General features: G+C 46.4%; 1 protein-coding gene across 7 annotated transcripts in view; it reads right to left on the reverse strand.

The window, feature by feature from the left end:
* The window catches only part of LOC140424813 (disco-interacting protein 2 homolog C), an 803,805-nt gene that overhangs the window by 132,207 nt on the left and 650,211 nt on the right, over positions 1-21,387 (reverse strand). For all 7 annotated transcript variants that reach the window (XM_072508262.1, XM_072508265.1, XM_072508267.1 and 4 more), the window contains one exon: positions 17,469-17,580. In XM_072508262.1, the coding sequence (XP_072364363.1) occupies positions 17,469-17,580 (112 nt within the window). The remainder of the gene's footprint in view (positions 1-17,468; positions 17,581-21,387) is intronic.

Consider the following 21,387-nt stretch of genomic DNA (forward strand, 5'->3'; position numbering starts at 1 on the left):
GTGGGCTGAAGGACATTACAAGGATAAGAAGAGGTGAGGTCATGAAGGGATTTGAATACAAGGATGAGAATTTTAAAATTGAGGCTAGACCAGGAGCCTATGTAGGCCAGCAAGCACAGGGATGATGGGCAAATCGGGACATGGACAGCAATGTTTTGGATGACCTTATGCTTACAGTCAACAGAAAGCCAGTTAAGGCTGCTTTGGAGTCATCGAGACTAAAGGTAACAAAGACATGAATAAGTGGTTCAGCTGATTAGCTGAGGCAGGGTGAAGTCAGGCAGAGTTGGAAATAGGTGCTCTTTGTGATGGCATGGATATGTGGTCGTTACTGACACAGAGAGTAGGTAGCTAGGGAGCAGAGGCTGAAGCTAATGGTTTCAATCTCCCCATTGATAAACTGGATGAAATTCCACTCATTCAGTACTGGAATCTAATAAGCAGTCTTATAATTCAGCAACTTTGAAGAAGTCGAAAGAAGTGTTGGCAAGATAGAGCTGGATGTCACAGATGATGTGGAAAAAAGCTTGTGCTTTCAGATAATGGCACTGAGATGAGAATTAAGAGGGAGCTGGGACCGATCCATGGAGGGCACCTCCTAAAAGGTATTGGTGTGGGAGCAGGAGAAAAAGCCACTGCAAGTGATACTACACTGCTGCGATTAGATAAATAAGAATGAAACCAGGTGAGTGCAGTCCCACCCAGCTGGATGACAATGGAGAGGTGTTATAGAGGAGGATGGTTATGGTCAAACATGGCAAAGGCTGCAGGCCCGGTTGAAAAGGACAAGGAGGGTTACTTTACCTTTGTCACAAAAATATTGGGTGCGATCTAGCGGCCACAACACATCCCAATGGGAGCGCGGCAAGGCCGGTAGATCCCAGGTGAAACCTCCTGCGGGATTCCAGACATCCACGACGCCTCGCGGGATCTACCCACGTCCCATGAGGCATCGGTATCGTGAACCCACCCACAATGGGCGGGACTAAGCCGTGCTTGCATATGTAGACCTCAAACCTACTTGAGGCCTACTTACCCAGTATTTATTGGCCTCCCAAGATCCACCATCCTCCATGTGGTCCAGATGCAACAGCACCCGGGGGGTCTCACAGGCCATCGGAGGTCATTGGGTGGGCAGGGATAGTGCAGGGTGCCGCCCTGGCCCGCCTCCTCGAATGTAGGCACCTTGGCACTGCCAAGCCGGCAGGAGCACTGCTAGGGTGGCAGTGCAAGGGTGCCCAGGTGGAACTGCCAAGGGTCAAGGCCTGAGTGATAAAAGAAATTCTAACCGATGAGAAACTCCCCAGGACCCAAAAAAGTGACCAAGTGTCATTAGGTAGCAGTGAGGAACTACGGAAAACTCCCAGCAAAATCCACCACAAATGACACTTAGAAACTTTCCTATTAAATTGCACCCATTGTATGTTAGTTTTTTGATAGGAGTAATTTCAGGACTGTGGCAGGGTGTAAAACCTAATTGAAGGATTCAACTATAGAGGTCCGGGCAAGATGTACATACATTTGGCAGGTGATGATATATTCAAGGACTTTAAACAGAAAAGGGAGACTGAAGATAGTCTGCAAGGGTATTGGGGTCAAGCATTTTTTTCTGAAGAAGGGTGATTTCTGCAGATTTAAAGGAGAGAGGGTTAGCACCGGATGAGAGAGGACCAACTTAGTGAAAATAGAGTCAAGGAAGCAAGAAGTGAACCTCGCGGGCAAGATGAGCTCAGAGAGCACAAGAGAGGAGATAGGAGAAAAACTAGAGAAATGTGAGAGTTTAGGGCTTGGGAATGAAGAGCTTTGAGGAAGGGTGGCCTGGTGGGCTAGTGGAAGGAAGTGAAGCAGTAAAGGCAGTTATTAAGTCTCGATCTGAACAAAAAGAAGTCCATTTTCTCCTTAAACTTAATTTTGGTGGTTAGGATGGGGAATGATCATGCAATGGGGTTTACAAAGAAGGATTGCAGCACAGGAAACAAGTCAGGAGTTACCCTTTGCAGATGGTCCATGAATAGTGGGCAGCTCTACAGGACTCCATAGTGCCCAGACAGATCTGGCTGAAACAGCTTTCCCCCATATCCATTCAAGTCTGTGTCCTAGACTTGAGGGAGTGAAGCTGCAAGCCGTAGGGGAGTGAACTTTTAGATAAGAGACAATAATGGTGTTACTGGGGACTAGGGCATCAATAATGGCAGTGAGGAGGGGGGGTGTGGCTGAGCAAATCAATAATTGCAGAAATGCTGCAGTGAATGAAGGTCTAAAGGCCTAACGGTTTAGATTTTGAAAGTAGTTAGAAATGAATTGGGGGATAACTTTCACCAGGCGCAGTTACAGGAAGAATGGCATGGCAAGGTGATGTGAGTGGAGGGTGACACAAGGAAGTGATCGGAGATGGCCTTTTCTATGATTAATACAAAGGAAAAAACTGTTTTGCACAGGTGGGTGAGGTGATAACCAGAGAATGCAGATGTAAACTAACTGGCAAAAGAACCAGAGGAAGGGCAAAGGGATTTTTGCTTAAACGTGGCAAATTGTTATAAGCTGGAATGTACTGCCTGAAAGAGTGTCAGAAACAGCTGCAACAGTAAATTTCCAAATGGAATGGGATAAATACTCAAAAAGAAAAGAACATTTTCAGCGCTACGTGAAGGAACAAGAAGTGAGGCTAATTGGAGAGCTTTTCCCAAAGAGCTGGCAAAGACAGATACGACAAATGGCCTCCTTCCGTACTCTATGATTCTATGATTTCAATTGTGCATTAGGAAAAGCAGTGGAATATCAATCTCTATTTCTGCATTTGCACTTAGTGCACAATTAGGGAATTAGTAAGTGCAGTAAGTGGCGTAAGAAAGTGGGTTTGAGTCATCTGTGGACTATCAATTCCTGCTGAGATTCTCTTAGTAACTGTCAGGCAGGCTTTTGCAATTGCTCAAATGAGTGCAGGAAATTACCAATAAACCATTTATTTTGTCATTTCATTGACCTCAATAAAAACAAATGACCAAAAACGACAGAAGTTAAAACTTAGCCATACAAATATAAAAAGACTGAACTGGGAAAATCCCACTGATTAAGTAATTGGGACACTTTAAAAGTTGATTTGCAGCTCCTTTAATTCCCTCGGTTGATGTGCAAGAGACAAATACCGCATATCTTGGCATACAGGTTGAGCTTTGAAGCCTCAAACAAAATCCCTCCAAAAACAGGGGTCGAGCAAGAAACTTCAGAGTCGTGAACACCGCCCAGTCCATCACATGAACCCGCTTCCCATCCATTGACTCTGTCTACACCTCCCGCCGCCTGGGGAAAGCGGGCAGCATAATCAAAGACCCCTTCCACCTTGCTTACTCATTCTGCCAACTTCTTCCATTGGGCAGGAGATACAAAAGTCTGAGAACACGCAAGAACAGATTCATAAGTAGCTTCTTCCCCGCTGTTACCAAACTCCTAAATGACCCTCTTATGGACTGACCTGATTAATACTATGCTCCTGTATGCTGCACCTGGTGCCGATGTCTATGTATTTACATTGTGTACCTGGTGTTGCTCTATTATGTATTTTCTTTTCATGTACCAAATGCTCTGTTTGAGCTGCTCGCAGAAAAATACTTTTCACTGTACCTTGGTACACGTGACAATAAACAAATCCAACCCAACTTATATGCCAAGTATAAAATGTAAACCTCCAGTGTTAGTGTAGGTGATCACCATTTTGAAATGTGAGGGGAAAAAAAGGGGTAATTCAAATTAAATCAATGTGACACATTTTATTGAATTAATTCATTCCACAAGAACATCTTTAATCACAATCAAAAGGTTTTAAAGAACCTCAAATTCATTATATTCAGCATCTGACACAAAGAATTAATTGAATTAATTGTGTCACTTTGGCAGTTGCATCATCGCAAGAATCCCACTCTGGTCAGATTTGGCACTTTTGGTTTCAGAATCATGGGCAAAATTCTCCGACCCCCCGCCGGGCCGGAGAATCGCTGGGGGTTGGCGTGAATCCCGCCCCCGCCGGTTGCCGAAGTCTCCGGCACCCGAGATTCGGCGGGGGCGGGAATCGCACCGCGCCGGTTGGCGGGCCCCCCGGCGCGATTCTCCGGCCCGGATGGGCCGAAGTCCCACCGCTAAAATGCCTGTCCCGCCGGCGTAAATTAAACCACCTACCTTACCGGCGGGACAAGGCGGCGCGGGCGGGCTCCGGGGTCCTGGGGGGGGCGCGGGGCGATCTGGCCCCGGGGGGTGCCCCCACGGTGGCCTGGCCCGCGATCGGGGCCCACCGATCCGCAGGCGGGCCTGTGCTGTGGGGGCACTCTTTCCCTTCCGCCTCCGCCACGGTCTCCACCATGGCAGAGGCAGAAGAGACTCCCTCCACTGCGCATGCGTGGGAAGCTGTCAGCGGCCGCTGACGCTCCCGTGCATGCGCCGCCCGGAGATGTCATTTCCGCGCCAGCTGGCGGGGCACCAAGGCCTTTTCCGCCAGCTGGCGGGGCGGAAATTCGTCCGGCGCCGACCTAGCCCCTCAAGGTTGGGGTTCGGCCCCCAAAGATGCGGAGCATTCCGCACCTTTGGGGCGGCGCGATGCCCGTCTGATTTGCGCGGTTTTGGGCCCCAGTCGGCGGACATCGCGCCGTTTCCGGAGAATTTCGCCCCATACCTCCACTGTGGTATGAAGGGTTAACAGATGGAACATGCTAATCTATAATGTAGACGATGATGTACCACTGACTGGTCATTTAAAATAATTAATTTAGTGTACCCAATTCTTTTTTTTCCGATTAAGGGGCAATTTAGTGTGGCCAATTATTCTACCGTGCCCATCTTTTTGAGTTGTGGGGGTGAGACCCACGTAGACACGGGGAGAATGTGCAAACTCCGCACAACAGTGATCTGCGGCTGAGTTAGAACCCGGGTCCTCAGCACTGTGAGGCAGCAGTGCTAACCACTGTGCCACCGTGCTATCCCACCGCTGGCTGGTTACGTGCCAACCTCGAGCGAGAGAGAGCGAGGTTGGAATCATGCCTAAGAGCTATGTGCCTACCTCATACCTCATTTAGAAGAAGGATTAATAAAAATGTTAAGAAAAATACCAGAGTCTGTCTACAGTCCGTCTAAGAACCAAGTCCATGCCGAGAGTCCAAGGCAAAAGGACCCAATCTTAGAACATGGCAGCAGCGATGGAGACATCAATGTAAAAGACACATTGGTGCTATTGAAAGAAGCACAGAGAGAAGAAGCCTTTGAAAGCAACTCAAGCTGTTGTCAGTAGAAGGAGGCACACTGGAGAGGGGTAACAATGACCGTATCTAATGAACAGTCCCTTGCTTTGGTCACACTCGCTTGACTGCTTCAAGGGCTCGCAGAGAAGTCAACAGTGGAAGGGTGGAAACGCCATTTTCTCAGTTACTGAGTAGCATCAGGTCTTCACAAAAAAGAGCCACAACTCCAAGTCAATACCTTTCTTTACATAGTAGGTCCAGGCAAGATGTGCAGAAGTCCACCATGGATTTTGATCCATCATCGTAGCCTTTGACACCTAGGCTAGCTCTAAGAAATTCTGTAATCGAACAAGCACGCTTGAACCAGCGCACACAACGACTTGAGGAAATTGATAGACCTACATCACCTAGCTGGTTCTTGTAGATCTGGGCCACTGATGGACGCGATGATCCATGATTGCAGTCATGGGTGTTCCAGTTGAGAAACTTTCTGCAAACCAAAGATTATCTTACATTCGTTCAAGCAGTCCAGTATCCGAGACAAGGCCAAGTTTAGAGCATTCAATCGGGCTACAATTCATGGCGACACCGAAGCTTCACATGACCCGTAGTTTGGATAGGCCCATGGGCAGTGGCATCATTCATATGAAAGCCTGACAAACTAACCAAAAGAGTGGGAAACATCACACCGGCAGCCATTTTGAGATGCTTGTGTTGTGGCGCCTATACCCAGCACGGAATCCAGGATTGCCCAGTAGGGGTTGTGAAATGCCTCCAGCGAGGCAAAACTGGACATTAATCAGAATCGCCGGGGCGCCGCGTGAGTCGCGCCACGCCGCCCCGACACCCGCACATGATTCCCCCACCCCCCCGAAACCAGCACTGCGAGAATCGTGCCGGGCCGCTCGGGAGGATCGCCGCAAACTGCGAGCGGCGATTCTCCGGCCCAAGTGGGCCGAGCGGCCGGCGAAGAAAATGACAGTCCCGCCGGTGTCGTTCACCCCTGGTCGCTGCCGGTGGGAACTGTGCGGGAACGCTAGGGGGGCAGCCTGTGGGGGGCTAGGGGGGCTTCTTCACCGGGGAGGCCTCCGATGGGGTCTGGCCCGCAATCGGGGCCCCCCGATCGGCGGGCCGGCCTCTCCCCCCCGGACTTACCTCCTTCCGCGGCTGGCCCCAGAACACCGGCGCCATGTTGGTGAGGGGCCGGCATGCCTAAGATGTTCCCCGCGCATGCGCAGGATGGCGCGGCCCAACTGCGCATGCGCAAGAATGAGCTGCCCCAACTGCGCATGCGCGGGTAGGCACGGCACCCATTTGGCACCGCGTAAGGATGCTGGAGTGGCGTGAACCGCTCCAGCACCCTGCTGGCCCCCTATGGGGGCCAGAATAGGTCGTGCTCGGGCCCTGTTCGCGCCGTCGTGAAGCACAACGGCATTCACGACGGCGCGGGCACTTAGTCCTGGGAGCGGAGAATCCCGCCCAGGGTTTTTGCAAATCTAACAATTTTAATCAAAGTTTGCAGACCAACAAAATATTTACGAAATATATTCCTTCCAAGAAATGGGAAATCTAGCAAATGACAATCCCACGGAGTTACTAGTGCAGTAGGCAAGTCTTTATCCAGACTACTGATGTGTTGCAGCTTCAGTACTCCTTTTAAAATTGATTCTGGTGCGGTTATTTGTGTATTAGCAGATGACCTTGACGGGCTTCAGATATCAGGGTACCAGATCCAGCTCGCACAAACCTTCCAATCAAAAGCAGGATTATTGCTTTTTTTTTAAAGCTTCTAGGGGTTACACGTCATTGATTCTCTCTATGTTCTTCAGGCAACATACGTCCTTGTTAAGTGACGATGATAACATACTTTTAGTAATCCTAGAAAAAACATACAATGTTCGCCATTTGAACAATCCGGGAAAGTGGAGAGTATTCCATCACACTCCTGACATGTGCCTTATAGACAGTGGACAGGCTTTGAGGAGACAGGAGGTGACTCATTCACCACAGCATTCCTAACCACTGACCTGCTGTTGCAGCCACTCTAAGCTTGGCCTGCCTTGGATACTGGACTGCTTGGCTAATGCTGTTCAGATTCTGGTCAATGGAAACCCAGGATTTTTAGAGTGGGGGAATTCAGGGAGCATAATGCCATTGAATGTCAAAGAGAAATGGTTAGATTCTCTCTTGTTGGAAATGTCATTAGTAAAATCTTAGAATTAATTATTAAGGAGCGAGTAGCAGTGCATTTAGAAAGTAATAAACTGATCAATCAGAGTCGGTATGGTTTCATGACGGGGAAATCATGTATTTAAAAAAATATATTTTTATTCGTTTTTTTAACATTGTATACATAAAACAAAATAATGCAAAAAATCAAAAACAACAGAATCCCCCTTCCCCCACACTCCACCAACCAAAACCCTCCCACTAGCAGGTGACAGTAACCTACTTTTTAAAGGGCAGAATAAACAGACCCATCTCTTCTGGAACCCATCCATCACTCCTCCCTTAAAGCAAACCTAATCTTCTCCAAATATAGGAACTCCATCAAGTCCCCAAGGCGCACACTGAGGCGCAGGGCGGAGAAGCTGACCTCCACCCCAACAGGTCCCGCCTGCTAGCAATCAGTGAGGCGAAGGCCAAAAATCTGTCCCCGTACCCAACTGCAGTCCAGCAAGTCCCCAAATATGGCACCCAGGGGACTGGGCTCCAAATCCTCGTGCAACTGGTCGTGGTGCTAAAAAGTTACCTCCAAAATTTCTCCAGCTTCGGGCAGGACCAGGACATATGTACATTATTGACCGGACCTCTCCCACACCACTCCTTCAAACAGCCAGCTCATTCTCAACCTCATCAAGTGCACCCTGTGCACCACCTTCAACTGCATTAACCCTCGCCCTTAGGCCCTTCCTGTGATGCCATCGCCTCCTCCAAAATTTTCTCATAAATCGGCAAGATGACCTCCCTCCCCAATCCCATCACCGACAACAACCCCCCCCCCCCCCCCCCCCCCCCCCAAAATGAGGAGAGCGGTCTCACCGGAAACGTCGGGGGAATCTTATTTGCAAAATCCCGCACCCGCATATACCTATCGTGGAATCCCAAACTTCTCCGTCAACTCCTCCAAACTCGCAAACCGAGTGGGTGATCACGTCTGATAAATTCATGTCCAGAGTTCTTTGAAAAGGTATCAGCCAGGATAGATGGGGGAGAACCAGCCAATGTTGTATATTGGGATTTTAAAAAGGCATCTGATAAAGTGCCACACAAAAGGCTACTACACAAGAAAGGAGCTCACGGTGTTGGATGTAATATCTTGGCATGGATAGAGGATTGACTAACTAACAGGAAGCAGCAAGTAGCGATAAAGGGATTCTTCTCAGGTTGGAGGGCAGGAACCATTGCAGGGCTACATGGATTGGTGATGGGACCGCAGCTCTTCACAATATATATATTAATGATTTGGAGGAAGGTTCAGAGTGTACTGTGTCCAGATTTGTGGGTGATATCAAGGAGGATATAAATATTTTGCAGAAAGATATTGACCGGTGAGCAAGCGTAAAATTGGCAAATGGAATTCAATGTGGAAAAATGTGCGATTGTTCATTTTCGAAGAAAGAATGAGAAGGTGGATTATTATTTAAATAGAGAGAGACTGCAGAAAGCTGTAGCGCAAAGGGACTTGGGGCGGGGGGGGGGTGGCTTGTCCATGAAACACAGAAAATTTGCATACAGGCTCAGAAGGCAATAGGGAAAGTAAATGGAATGCTGGCTTTTAATTCAAAGGGACTGGAGTACAAAAGTAAAAGGTGTTGCTGCAACTGTGCACATTTAGAATATTGCGTACAGGTTTGGCCCCCTTATTTAAGGAAAGATATATTCTCACTGGAGGCAGTAAAGAGATTTACGAGGATGACCCCATGTATGGAGAGACTACCATATATGGAAAGATTAAACAGGTTGTGTCTGTATTCCTTGGAGTTCAGGAGAATGAGAGGCGATATGATTGAACCATACAACCGTGGGAGGATGTTTCTACTCATGGGAGAGTGTAGGACCAGGGTGCATCATCCCAGATTAAGGGGGTGCTTATTTAAGACTAATTTGAGGAAGAATTCCATCTCTGAAAGAGTGGTGAATCTTTGGAATTCTTTACCTGTGGAGACCGCGTCCTTGAACATTTTTTTCTTCTTTTTATAAAATATCTTTATTAAAGAGTTTTCATTTATAACAAACATACAAAATACTCAAAACTAAATGGAAAAACGGGTTACGGAAAGTACAATTTATATTAGAAAAAACCGAACCAACTGCACAAAACCCACTCAGGAAAGAACCCTCTTCCCCCCCGACTATGAAAACCAAGAACTAACCCCACCGTCTTCTAACAGCTGATAGTGATTAACTCTTTAAACTAGGAAACGAATGGCCGCCAAGTCAGGTAGAATTATTTGACTGAACCCCTGACTGCACTTGACCTTCTCTAAATGTATAAATTCCATAAGGTCCCCCAACCAGAACGAGGCACTGGGCGGAGCAGCAGATCTCCACCCCCGGCGGAACTCCCCTCTGGGCTATCAGTAAGGCAAAGGTGAGAACATCCGCCTTCAACCCGGTCTGCAATCCCGGCGAGACCGATACCTCGAAAATGGCCATCAAAGGACAAGGCTCAATGTTAAGAATCGCTGACATGATGCTAAAGAAGGAGACCCAAAAGTTTACAATCTTGGGACATGACCAAAACCTGTAGATGTGGTTAGCAGGTCCCAAAGAACATCGCTCACATCCGTCTTCCAACCCTGCAAAGAAACTGCTCAACCTAGCTTTAGTTAGGTGAGCCCTATGTATAACCTTGAGCTGGATTATATTAAGTCGTGCACAGGAGGACATGGTGTTCACCCTATGAAGGGCCATCTCACACCACACATCTCCATCTACAATCAGTCCCAGTACCTCATCCAGCAGGGCCATCTCTATTATTTGCCCATAGATGTTTGAAATGCTCCCTCCAGCAGACCCTGAAACAGATAGGATTCTACTCAACACGGAGGGCTGCGGAACAGAGGGGAATGTGGGAAAAGCCTTTCGAACAAAATCACGCAATTAGAAGTCATGGAACAAGTACATCCCTGGGAGTTGAAACCTTGTTGATAAAACCCTAAAACAGTACCTCCACAAAAAGATCCCTAAAAATCCCAAGGTCCTTCCTCTCTAATGATCTAAACTTTGCATCTAAACCCAACGGGGCGAATAGGTGGTTGCCACATATAGGGGCCGGGAATGACATGGATCCCAATTTGTAATGCTGCCTAAATCGCCGCCATATTTTACGACACCACCACCGGGTTCGAAGAGTACCTCATCGGAGAGAAGGGAAGTAGGACCGTTGCTAAAGCCATAATATAGTGAATGGGTCCGTAATATATTGAAGTAGGTCATCGGCATATAGGGACACCCTATGCTCTCCCCTCCCCCATTCCATCCCCCTCTATTTACCAGAGGGTCTCAGTGCTAACAGCTCAATCGCTAGGGCAAACAGGAGTGGTGACAAGGGACAACCCTGCCTAGTACCCCTGCTTAATGAGAAATATCCCGGCTCGAGGCATTGGTGCGTATATTGGCTGCAGGGGCAGTATATAGCAGTTGAATGCATTGAGACCAAACCTCTCCAAGGCCTCAAAGAGACATTCCCATTCCACCCTGTTGAGCGCCATATCCGCATCCAGAGACACAATGATTTCTGGTTCGGAAGCTGGAGAGGGAGAAAGGACAACATTCAATAGTTGCCGCATATTAGCCGATAACTGTCAGCCTTAATGAAACCTGTCCAGTCATCCGCTACCACCTCCGGAACACATGGCTCCATACGTAGCGCCAACACATTAGCTATCAATTTGGCCTCGACATTCATAAGAACCACACTCTGTGGGATTTTTGGCTTTTTTAAAAAAATGAGGAATGTGGAAGCCTGGGAAAGCGTAGGTGGCAAGGATCCTCGCGACAAGGAATCATTAGCCATGTCCATCCATTATCAATGGCATTAACTGGGGCAGCATAGGGCGCAGTGGTTAGCACCGCTGCCTCACAGCGCTGAGATCTCAGGTTCGATCCCGGCTCTGGGTCACCGTCCGTGTGGAGTTTGCACATTCTCCCCATGTTTGCATGGGTTACACCCCCACAACCCAAAGATGTGCAGGCGAGGTGGATTGGCCACGCTAAATTGCCCCTTAATTGGAAAAAATGAATTGGATACTCTAAATTTAAACTCTTTACCTTTTTACCAGGCCACCCAATCCCCTTACGTTCCAGGTGACCTGCCGAAGTGGGGGCCTCCTACCTCTCCTCATCCCCGAGTCAGTCATTTCCACCGCCAGGGGCCAGGTTCCTTCTCAAGAGAAGTGGGGCCGAGGCCCACCCAAAATGGGCAGCACGGTAGCATAGCGGTTAGCGCAATTGCTTCACAGCTCCAGGGTCCCAGGTTCGATTCCCGGCTGGGTCACTGTCTGTGCGGAGTCTGCACGTTCTCCCCGTGTGTGCGTGGGTTTCCTCCGGTTTCCTCCCACAGTCCAAAGATGTGCAGGTTAGGTGGATTGGCAATGCTAAATTGCCCTTAGTGTCCAAAATTGCCCTTACTGTTGGTTCAGTGGGTTTACTGGGTTATGGGGATAGGGTGGTGTGGGCTTGGGTAGGGTGTGCTTTCCAAGAGCCGGTGCAGACTCGATGGGCCGAATGGCCTCCTTCTGCACTGTAAATTCTATGAAAAAATTCTATGAAAATAGCTGCCAAATGCACCCAAAGTGGGACAAAAATAACCTCATAACCACCATCGGCAAACTAGCGCCTCCCACACCCCTCCAACCAACACTTCATTCATATATTGATACTTAATAAAAGACCAACATCTCCTCCCCCTGCAAACCCCAACCCCATACAGACACTAGGCTCGCAGAACCACGCGAGACTGGCTCGATAGCTGCAGCTCTTCTCGCCCATCTCGCACCCATTAACTAGTAGAATTTTAATACTAGCCATTCAGACCCCCTCCAGGATAGAGAGAGAAAAAAATAAATTTTACCACCAATTCCAAGGATAAGATTGGTCTCTCAATACTAATACTTTCACAAGACTAAATTCCCAACCGGGGGTCATAACTCCAACTATATCACAAAAGGCAAGAAACAACAACCCTAGTGCCCTACGCCATGAAAGGCAAAGTGGAGCAGTTTGGAGCTGCTGCAAAGGCTCAGAATTATTGAGCCCATTCAGCTTTCACATTGGGCAGCTCCAATTGTTCCTGTTCTTAAAAGCGATGGTACCGTGCGCATATGTGGGGATTACAAACTTACCATTAATCAGGTTTCCAAGCTGGACACTTATCCATTGCTGAGGGCAGGAGATCGGTTTTCAATCCTTGCGGGAGGCAAGATATTTTCAAAACTGGACATGAGCCAATCATATCAACAACTCTTGCCAGAGAAAGGTTCAAAGCAGTCCGTGACCATCAACATGCATTTGTTCAAGCATAATGGTTTGGTTTTTGGAGTATCCTCCGGTCTGGCCATCTTCCAAAGGACATGGACAACCTGTTGTAAAGCATTCCTCATGTTACAGTCTACTTGGAGCACCTCAGCAACCTGGATCGAGATTTAAAAAGGTTTTCCGAGGCAGGTCTGCGTCCAAAGTTAGGCTTTTAAGCATCGAGCATGGGAGTATCTCGGCCACAGAATCATTGCACAAGGCTGATCACTTGTTGAAGGGAAAATTCAAGCGATTAAGGAAGCTTCGGAGCCCAGGAATGTGGCAAAGCTCAGGTCATTTGTAGGTTTAATAAACTATCATGGAAAGTTTTTGTCAGACCTGTCTACAGTGTTGGCTCCACTGTACCTACTTCTGCACCAAGAAACCAAATGGAAGTGGTAGTCTCCACAGAAGCAATCAAACTATCCAGGCAGGCAATCTATTCTGTTGAGCGATGCCTCGCCCTATGGTGTGGGGCGGTACTTTCTCATGTAATGGAGGACGGGTCTGAAAAACCTATTGGCTTTGCATCTACGACGCTGACAGGGTTGAAAAGGGACATTCACAGTTGGACAAAGGAGGTCAAGCTATAGCTTTAGCGGTAAAAAGTTTCCATCAGTATCTCTGTGGTCGTTCATTACCATTTGTACTGACCACAAGCCGTTGATGAGTCTTTTTAATGAGTCGAAAAGTATTCCACCACAACCTCAGCAAGAATACAATGCTGGGCGCTTACACTGTCAGTGTATTAGTACAGCATCGTGTAAAGGGTGGAGAATCACAATGCTAACGCAAACGCGTTAAGTCGTCTCACTTTACTGGATTTGTCAACTCGGGTATTGTGCCCTCCTGAGACGATTTTCTTACTAGAGAGACGTTCAATCTCCAGTGATTGCTAAACTAATTAAGCAGTGGACAGACAGCGATCCTATTCTGTCACAAGGTAGAAGATTTCTGATGCAAGGATGGCCATCTATCATAGAATTTTGTGGGTTGAAGCCTTATGTGCGGCACAAAGACGAGTTAAAGAGTGCAGGATGGTTGCATACTGTGCGGGTTGAGAGTGGCTGTTCTACCCCCTGGTCATTCACAAGTAATGGATGAAATTCATGAGGCTCATCCAAGTGCATCTCGATTGAAAAGTCTAGCCGGGTCATGTGTTTGGTGGCCTAATATGAACCAGGATTTGGAGAACGAAGTGAAATCCTGTTCTGCATGTCCACCTAAACAGAAGATGGCGCTACGAGCACCATTACATCCTTGGGAGTGGTCTGATCGTCCTTGGTTGAGACTTCATGTGGATTGTCCAGGTCCTTTCATGGGTCACATGTTTTTAGTCATCATGGATGCACATTTTAAGCGGTTAGACGTATACATCGTGAGCAACATTACAGCTCCCAGCCCCAGAGAGAAGCTACGCTGCCAAGTCTATGGAAATCATGGGTTAAGGATTTGTTTCACCTCAAAATGGTAGTTGAAAGACTGTTATGAGTTAATCTTCTTTAATACATAATAACATAAAGTTTAGAATACAATATGGACTCAAAAACAGGAGCAGCTAGTTAAACATCGAAATAACAGAATTAGAACTAACAGCAGTTAAATATGAATATACTCAGGCAACTGTTGTCGAACATGCAGCAGCTGCTGTATGTGGTGCTTTCTCCGGCAGAGGGAAGGGAGTTAGAAGTGGTGGTGGCGTTAGATGCGGAGAAGGCATTTGACAGAGTGGAGGGGAGTTATTTGTTTGCGGTTCTGGAGATGTTTGGGATTGGGTCCAAGTTTGTGGCTTGGGTAAAATTGTTATACAAGCATGTGTGCAGATGAATGATACGAATTCGGAGTTCTTCCCACTATTTCGGGGAACGAGGCAGGGCTGCCTCATTCCCCCCCTCCCCCCCCCCGAGGCAGGGATGCCTCATGCCCCCCCCCTCTGTTCGCATTATAGATTGTGTCCTTGACTATTGCGGGCACTGGCAATGGCACCGCTACCATTTGCCCTGGGGAAAAATTCGGGTAATCCTGTTATGTTGAAGATTGTGGGACAATTTTGACAGCATTTCAAGTTGGGAGCAGGATCAAGGATGATGCCGATAAGAGGGAATTATGGGTTTGGGTCAGGGAGGATAGATGTGAGGTACCGGGGATGGGAGGAGAAAGGGGTAAAAGAGATGAAGGATCGGTTTTTGGAGGGGCGATTCGCAAGTTTGGAAGAGCTGGGGGTGAAGTATGGGCTGCAGCGGGAAGTGGGTTTCAGGTATATGCAGGCGCGGAATTTTGCAAGAAAGGTTTTCCCGAGCTTCCCAGTGGCACCATCCTTCTCGTTGTTGGAGGACGTGCTGTCGGTGGTGGTACTGGAGAGTGGGGATGTTTCAGTGATCTCCCACAGGATTATGGAGGAGGATAAGGAGTTCATGTAAAGGGTTAAGGCGCACTTAACGAAGATAAGGATGAGCCGGCTGTTTGAGGGGGTGGAAGATAGTTGCAAGCTGTGTGGGAGGGGCCCAGCCAATCATGTCCAAATGTTCTGATCCTGCCCGAAGTTGGAGAACTATTGGGGTTCATTTTTCGGCACCACACCCGAGGTTCAACAAGTGGAATTGGAGCCGGGACCCCGGAAGGCCATTTTCAGGAGTCCCTGGAACTGCCCGAGCTGCAGACAGGAACGGGGGTACACGCTTTACCCATGCCTCATTGACTGCTCGCAGGTGGGCCTTTTGGGGTGGACGTCAGCTCCTCCATGCAGTGCCTTGGTGTGGCTGGGGGATCTAATGGAGTTCCTGTATTTGGAGAAGGCAAAACTTGCTCTGAGAGGGGCAGACGAGAGGTTCTACCAGAAATGGTGCTTGTTTGTTTTTCATTTTGGGGACCTGGTGTCAGGGGGTAGAGGGGTGGGAGGGGAGTTGTGTATACTTGTAAAAATGTTGAAAATTTGAATCAAGTTATTTTCCCCCAAAAAATATGAATATACACAGATAACAACAACGAATCACATCACAGCTCTTACTACATCCCCACTTCTGACCTTACGATGGAAGGAAGCTGCTGAAGATGGCTGGGCCTAGGATGAATGAATCGCTGGAAACGGCCAATTTTGGCATCATGATATTTTTGTAGTCTTCTGGCTCAACAGGAAACATTTTAGCTCCATAAAGCAGCTATACCCGAGGGGAGAAGCTGACCACAACTAACTTTTGCTGTGAAATCTTTGCTAGACTTGGGTTTTAATTTCACCCTTGTAAGTGCGTAAATACACACTGCATTTCTAGAGTGACAATTAATTCATTCTGACGACTTTAGAGGACCAATTAGGAATGGGTTTCTCGAGATCAGGTCTGTGGCTGGTCCGTTCTCATGGTGCATTGGGCCTTGGGTATCTACTTCAGGGTAGATCCTTCCTTGGTCCCTTCTCACACCAGTTTCTCACTGACCCCATATTACCTTGCTGCAGCACAGTTATTTGACAAGTTAGCAAATGTTATGTTTGAAATCAGCTTCCTATTTCATTCTTTTTGCCAGAGGACCCATTTCTGTTCTGCTTTTTTGGGCAGATCTTAAACTCTCATACATCTTGGTAACATGGTCCATATAACCTGATTGATCCTATGTGCCAATTTATAAGGCAAGGAAAACGTGCATTTCCAGGGTGAAAAACTGGGGCTGGCTCCGAATGTAAGCATAGCATTTCTTGATAGAAAAGGAGGGGACACTTTGAATGTCAAACATGATTTCCAGCGCAAAAAAAGGGGTTAAAAAAATGGTGGTGATATATGATGATCCTTATTTTAACTTGCATCACTGTAATTTCTATGGATGCCAACATCTAAATGTTACAAACATAAACATGTTACATTTGTTCATCTAATCTTTCTTCCATACCTTTAAACACTTTACACAATGAACCCTGTAATAACATCTTCAGGCGATTAACAATTCTATTCCTTTTCTAAACTTGGCAATCTTTGATAACATTGTATATCGATGATAACTATTGACCATCTATTAAGATGCAAGGAGGATATTGTATGCAATTAAAACCTGTTGTGATAAAGTAGGGCAAATGATTACCAACTTTTTACAAAAGAAAGTACGCATGGCAGTGCTATGCAAAGTTAATATTTCTACCAGTGGCTGTTGTGTTTCATGCTGTTAAAAATAATTTAAATGTTTCTTTTTGTAGTTTAATTTTTGACTGCTGCTGCAAAATATCTTGATCATCACTTTTGCTTCTCAAATGCAGCAATATATTGCTGGGACTAAAATGTCGGGAGGTTAAATTTTCAACGTGATGTGAGGTTGTTTCATACTTTGTAAATATTTTTATTATAGTGCCCTCATGTTTTCTCAGATGTTTAAACACCTTTACAAGACTCCATAATGCTTCCAACATTGAACAGTACCACACAATTAATTAATTGGATTGGCTATGAATTTATTTGTACGTGTGTTTAACGGCATACAAGTGGATTGCACAACTGAAAATAACAAATGTGCTCCTATAGATTAGGCTCTCAGAACCCAAGTTCCGCATGAAACACTGGACTATGCAGAATCATACCTCGAGACATTTAAAATGCATCACTGAATGTTTATTCAATGCTATTTGGGCTTCTCATGAGGGAAACGTATAAAAACGTGTCTGTTATTTGAAAGTGACCTACCAAGTATGGAACAGAGTGCAATATGCCTTTTGCACTTAGTTTCTGAATCCACATTTCCTACCTGTGTCTAAAACAGGAGGCCACGTTCTTACGTCAACTGCTGCTCCTGCTTCCCGCGACCTAAGGAGTTTTACTACCAATTGCGATGTCATTATGCACGCTGATCTGCTGACCTGCAAAATAATGGATCAATTAGTTAAGCAATGCTCAGAGGCCACATGGAAGACCAAATTAATTTGGCCCGATAATCGAGTGTTAATTTTCAAAGGTTTGAAGAGAGGGCACCCAAATATATATCATCCAATATAAAGTGTGTTTTATCCTCATTCTCTTTCAGGGCACGGCTGCTGAGGTTATCATTCGTTGTCATCCCTTATTGCTTGAGACAACTGAGGACAGTTAAGAGTCAACTGCATTTATATGGGAGACTAGGATTTCACATACACCAGACTTGGTAAGGTGGACAGGATACCTTCATGAAACAACATTTGTGGCCCATTTGGATTTTTAACGACAATGCAGTGGCTTCATGGTCACTTTTACTCTAAATTAAAGCCCAAAAGCTTATCATTTATCTATTATGTGGCTAAAAATATGGAATTATCACCGTAAAGTTATGAGGAGTGAACACATTGGAGATTGCACTTTTGAGATTTGTAAGTTCCTCTCTCTATGTGTGAGTTAAACAAACTGTGGGAAAACTGCTCGCACAGAGTCAGATGGGGACACCCACACAACTGGCCTGAGTTACACAGTCTCATTCAGACTTAAACTTGTTAGTGGGAAGGCACAGGATGCCCCAGTTCAGCCAGGGTCATTCACTCCAGTGTCCTTCGGACACTTGTTTGCTCAGCCATTAGCCCATTACAGGTTCTGATGGCCTCTTTTGACTGTAAATGATAATAATAATAGCTTATTGTCACAAGTAGGCTTCAATAAAGGTACTGTGAAAAGCCCCTAGTCGCCACATTCCGGCGCCTGTTCGGGGAGGCCGGTACGGGAATTGAAACCGCGCTGCTGCCATTGTTCTGCAGTACAAGCCAGCTGATTAGCCAATGTGCCAAACCAGCCCTTATCGGAGGTTAGTTGCATATCAATAGCATGGCTCTGTTCTTTTGTATAAATGGGAGTGGGAAATCAGACAGCCAGGATAATGATAAAGGGTTCAAGGCTGGACATTCCAGAGGAGAACCTTTGTTTGAGGGGCTGGGCAGAACTCAGGCAGAGAGAGCGAGAGAGAATGCGAGAGAGTGCAAAAGGTGGAGGGTAAGGAAACTCAGTAGGCTTTTTTGGATGGGTTGGGGATAGTAAGGGTCAGTGCCTGGGGGGCGGGGGGGGGGGGGGGGGGGGGGGGGGGACATTGGATTCAGCAGTTAAGTGGAGAATAATCTATCTCCTGGATCCTTGCCTCCCTGTAGGTCCTGGTTTCCTGGGGCTCAGGACGCATCAACAGCCACATTTGAAAATAGTAAATGAGTACAATAGTAAAGGAGTATCTCAGATCAGAAGAACAAAATCTGGAATCTGTTTGTGTGGAGTGAAAAAACAGCAAGGGGCAGCAAACATTGATAGTTGTTTATAGGCCACTAAACAGTCGTAGTGATAGTATGGGCAATGGCATTAATCAGGCGATTATAGAAGCATATAGCATGGTTAATACAGTAATCGTGGGTGACTTCAATCTGCATAATAATAATAGTAATCACTTATTGTCACAAGTAGGCTTCAATGAAGTCACTGTGAAAAGCCCCTAGTCGCCACATTCCAGCGCCTGTTCAGGGAGGCTGGTACGGGAATTGAACCCCCGCTGCTGGCCTTGTTCTGCATTACAAGCCAGCTGTTTAGCCCACTGTGCTAAACAGCTCATATTGACTGGGCAAACCTAATGCTAAGGAGGATGAGCTTCTGGAGTGTGTGAGAGATGGTTGTCTCGAGCAGTATGTTAAGAAACCAACTAAAGAACAGGCTATTTTAGGTCTAGCATTATGTAGAACGAACTAATGAATCACCTTATTATAAAGAAACCTTTAGAGATCAGTGGACCATAATATGATAGAATTTTATATTCTGTTTGAAAGTGAGGTAGTTCAATCTAAAAGCAGGGTGTTACAGAACTGGCTCGGTCACAGAAGGCAAAGGGGAACAGTAGAAGGGTGTTTTTCCACAATGATTGGTGCTGGGACCCCTGCTGTTTGTAAGATACATAAACGATTTGGAGGAAAATGTAGCTGGTCTGATTAGTAAGTTTGCGGATGACACCAAGGTTGGTGGAGTGGCAGATGATGTTGAGGATTGTCAGAGGATATAGCAAGACATAGATAGGTTGGAGAAATGGCAATTGCAGTTTAATCCGGACAAATGTGAGGTAATGCATTCTGGTAGGTCTAACATAGAGGGGAAATATACCGTAAATGGCAAAACTCTTAGGAATATAGAAAGTCAGAGAGATCTGGGCGTGCAGGTCCACAGATCTTTGAAAGTGGCAAGATAAGTGGACAAGGTAGTCAAGAAAGCATATGGAATGCTTGCCTTCATTGGGCAGGGCATTGAGTATAAAAACTGGCAAGTCATGCTCCAGTTGTATAGAACCTGGGTAAGGCCGCACTTGGAATATTGTGCACGATTCCGGTCGCCACACTACCAGAAAGATGTGGAGGCCTTGGAGAGGGTGCAGAGGAGGTTTACCAGGATGTTTCCTGGTCTGGAGGGTGGTAGCTATGTGGAGAGGCTGAACAGACTCAGACTGTTTTCATTTGAACGACAGAGGTTGATGGGTGACCTGATAGAGGTCTACAAGATTATGAGGGGCATGGATAGAGTGGATGGGCAGGCACTCTTTCCCAGGGTGGAAGGGTCAATCAGAAGGGGGCACAGGTTTAAGGTCCATGTGGCAAAGTTTAGAGGAGATGTGCGAGACAGGTTTTTTTTTTTTTTTATCACAGAGGGTGGCGAGTGCCTGGAACGCGTTGCCAGGTTGTGGAAGCAGACACATTAACGGCGTTCGAAAGTCATCTTGACGAATACATGGTTAGGATGGGTATAGCGGGATACAGCACGAGGAAGTGCTGAGTATTTTGGCCAAGGTTGGTATCATGACTGGTACAGGTTTAGAGGGCCGAAGGGCCTGTTCCTGTGCTGTATTGTTCTTTGTTCTAAATTTGAACAAAGGACATTATGAAGGTATGAGGGGCAAATTGGTCGAGGTGGATTGAGAAAATACATTAAAAGGTATGATGATACATGGGCAATGGATAGTCTCTGAAGAACTATTCATAGTTTACAGCAACTGTACATTCTTTCAAGCCACAAAACCCCAAAAGAGAAGTTAATCAACTGGCTAACAAAGTCAAGTGGCTGAAAAAGGAAGTTAACGATTGTATGAGATTAAAAAAGACCTGCAAAGTTGCCAGAAATAGTGGTAAACCTGGGGATTGGGAGGATTTTAGAATACAACAAAGGAGGACCAAGAAACTGATCAAGAAAGGGAGAATGGAATAGGAATGTAAACCAGCAAGAAACAAAAATGTGCTGTAAACGATTGTATGTGTGTGTAAAAACAAAAACATTCAGCTAAGACAAACGTGAGTCCATTACAGACAGATTCAGGAGAATTCAAAATGGGGAATGTAGAAATGGCAGAGAAGGCCAATGATTACTTTGTGTCTATCTTCACTGAGGAAGGTACAGGAAATCTCCCAGAATTAGAGATCCAAGGGAGTAGGGCGAATGAGGAATTGAAGGAAATTAGTTTTGTAAGGAGTTTGCTTTGGAGAAAATGAATGGACTGAAGGTCGATAAGTGCCCAAGACCTTATATTCTACATTCTGGTGTTAAAAGACGTAGCAATGCAGATAGTGTGTGCAGTGGTGGTCATCTTCCAAAATTCTACAGATTCTGGAATGGTGCCTGCAAATTGGAAGGTAGCAAATGTCACCCCACTAAGAAGGGACAGAGAGAGAAAACAGGGAACAACACCTGGG

The sequence above is a fragment of the Scyliorhinus torazame genome, chromosome 6, assembly GCF_047496885.1.
Source record: "Scyliorhinus torazame isolate Kashiwa2021f chromosome 6, sScyTor2.1, whole genome shotgun sequence".
In the NCBI taxonomy this organism is placed as follows: domain Eukaryota; kingdom Metazoa; phylum Chordata; class Chondrichthyes; order Carcharhiniformes; family Scyliorhinidae; genus Scyliorhinus; species Scyliorhinus torazame.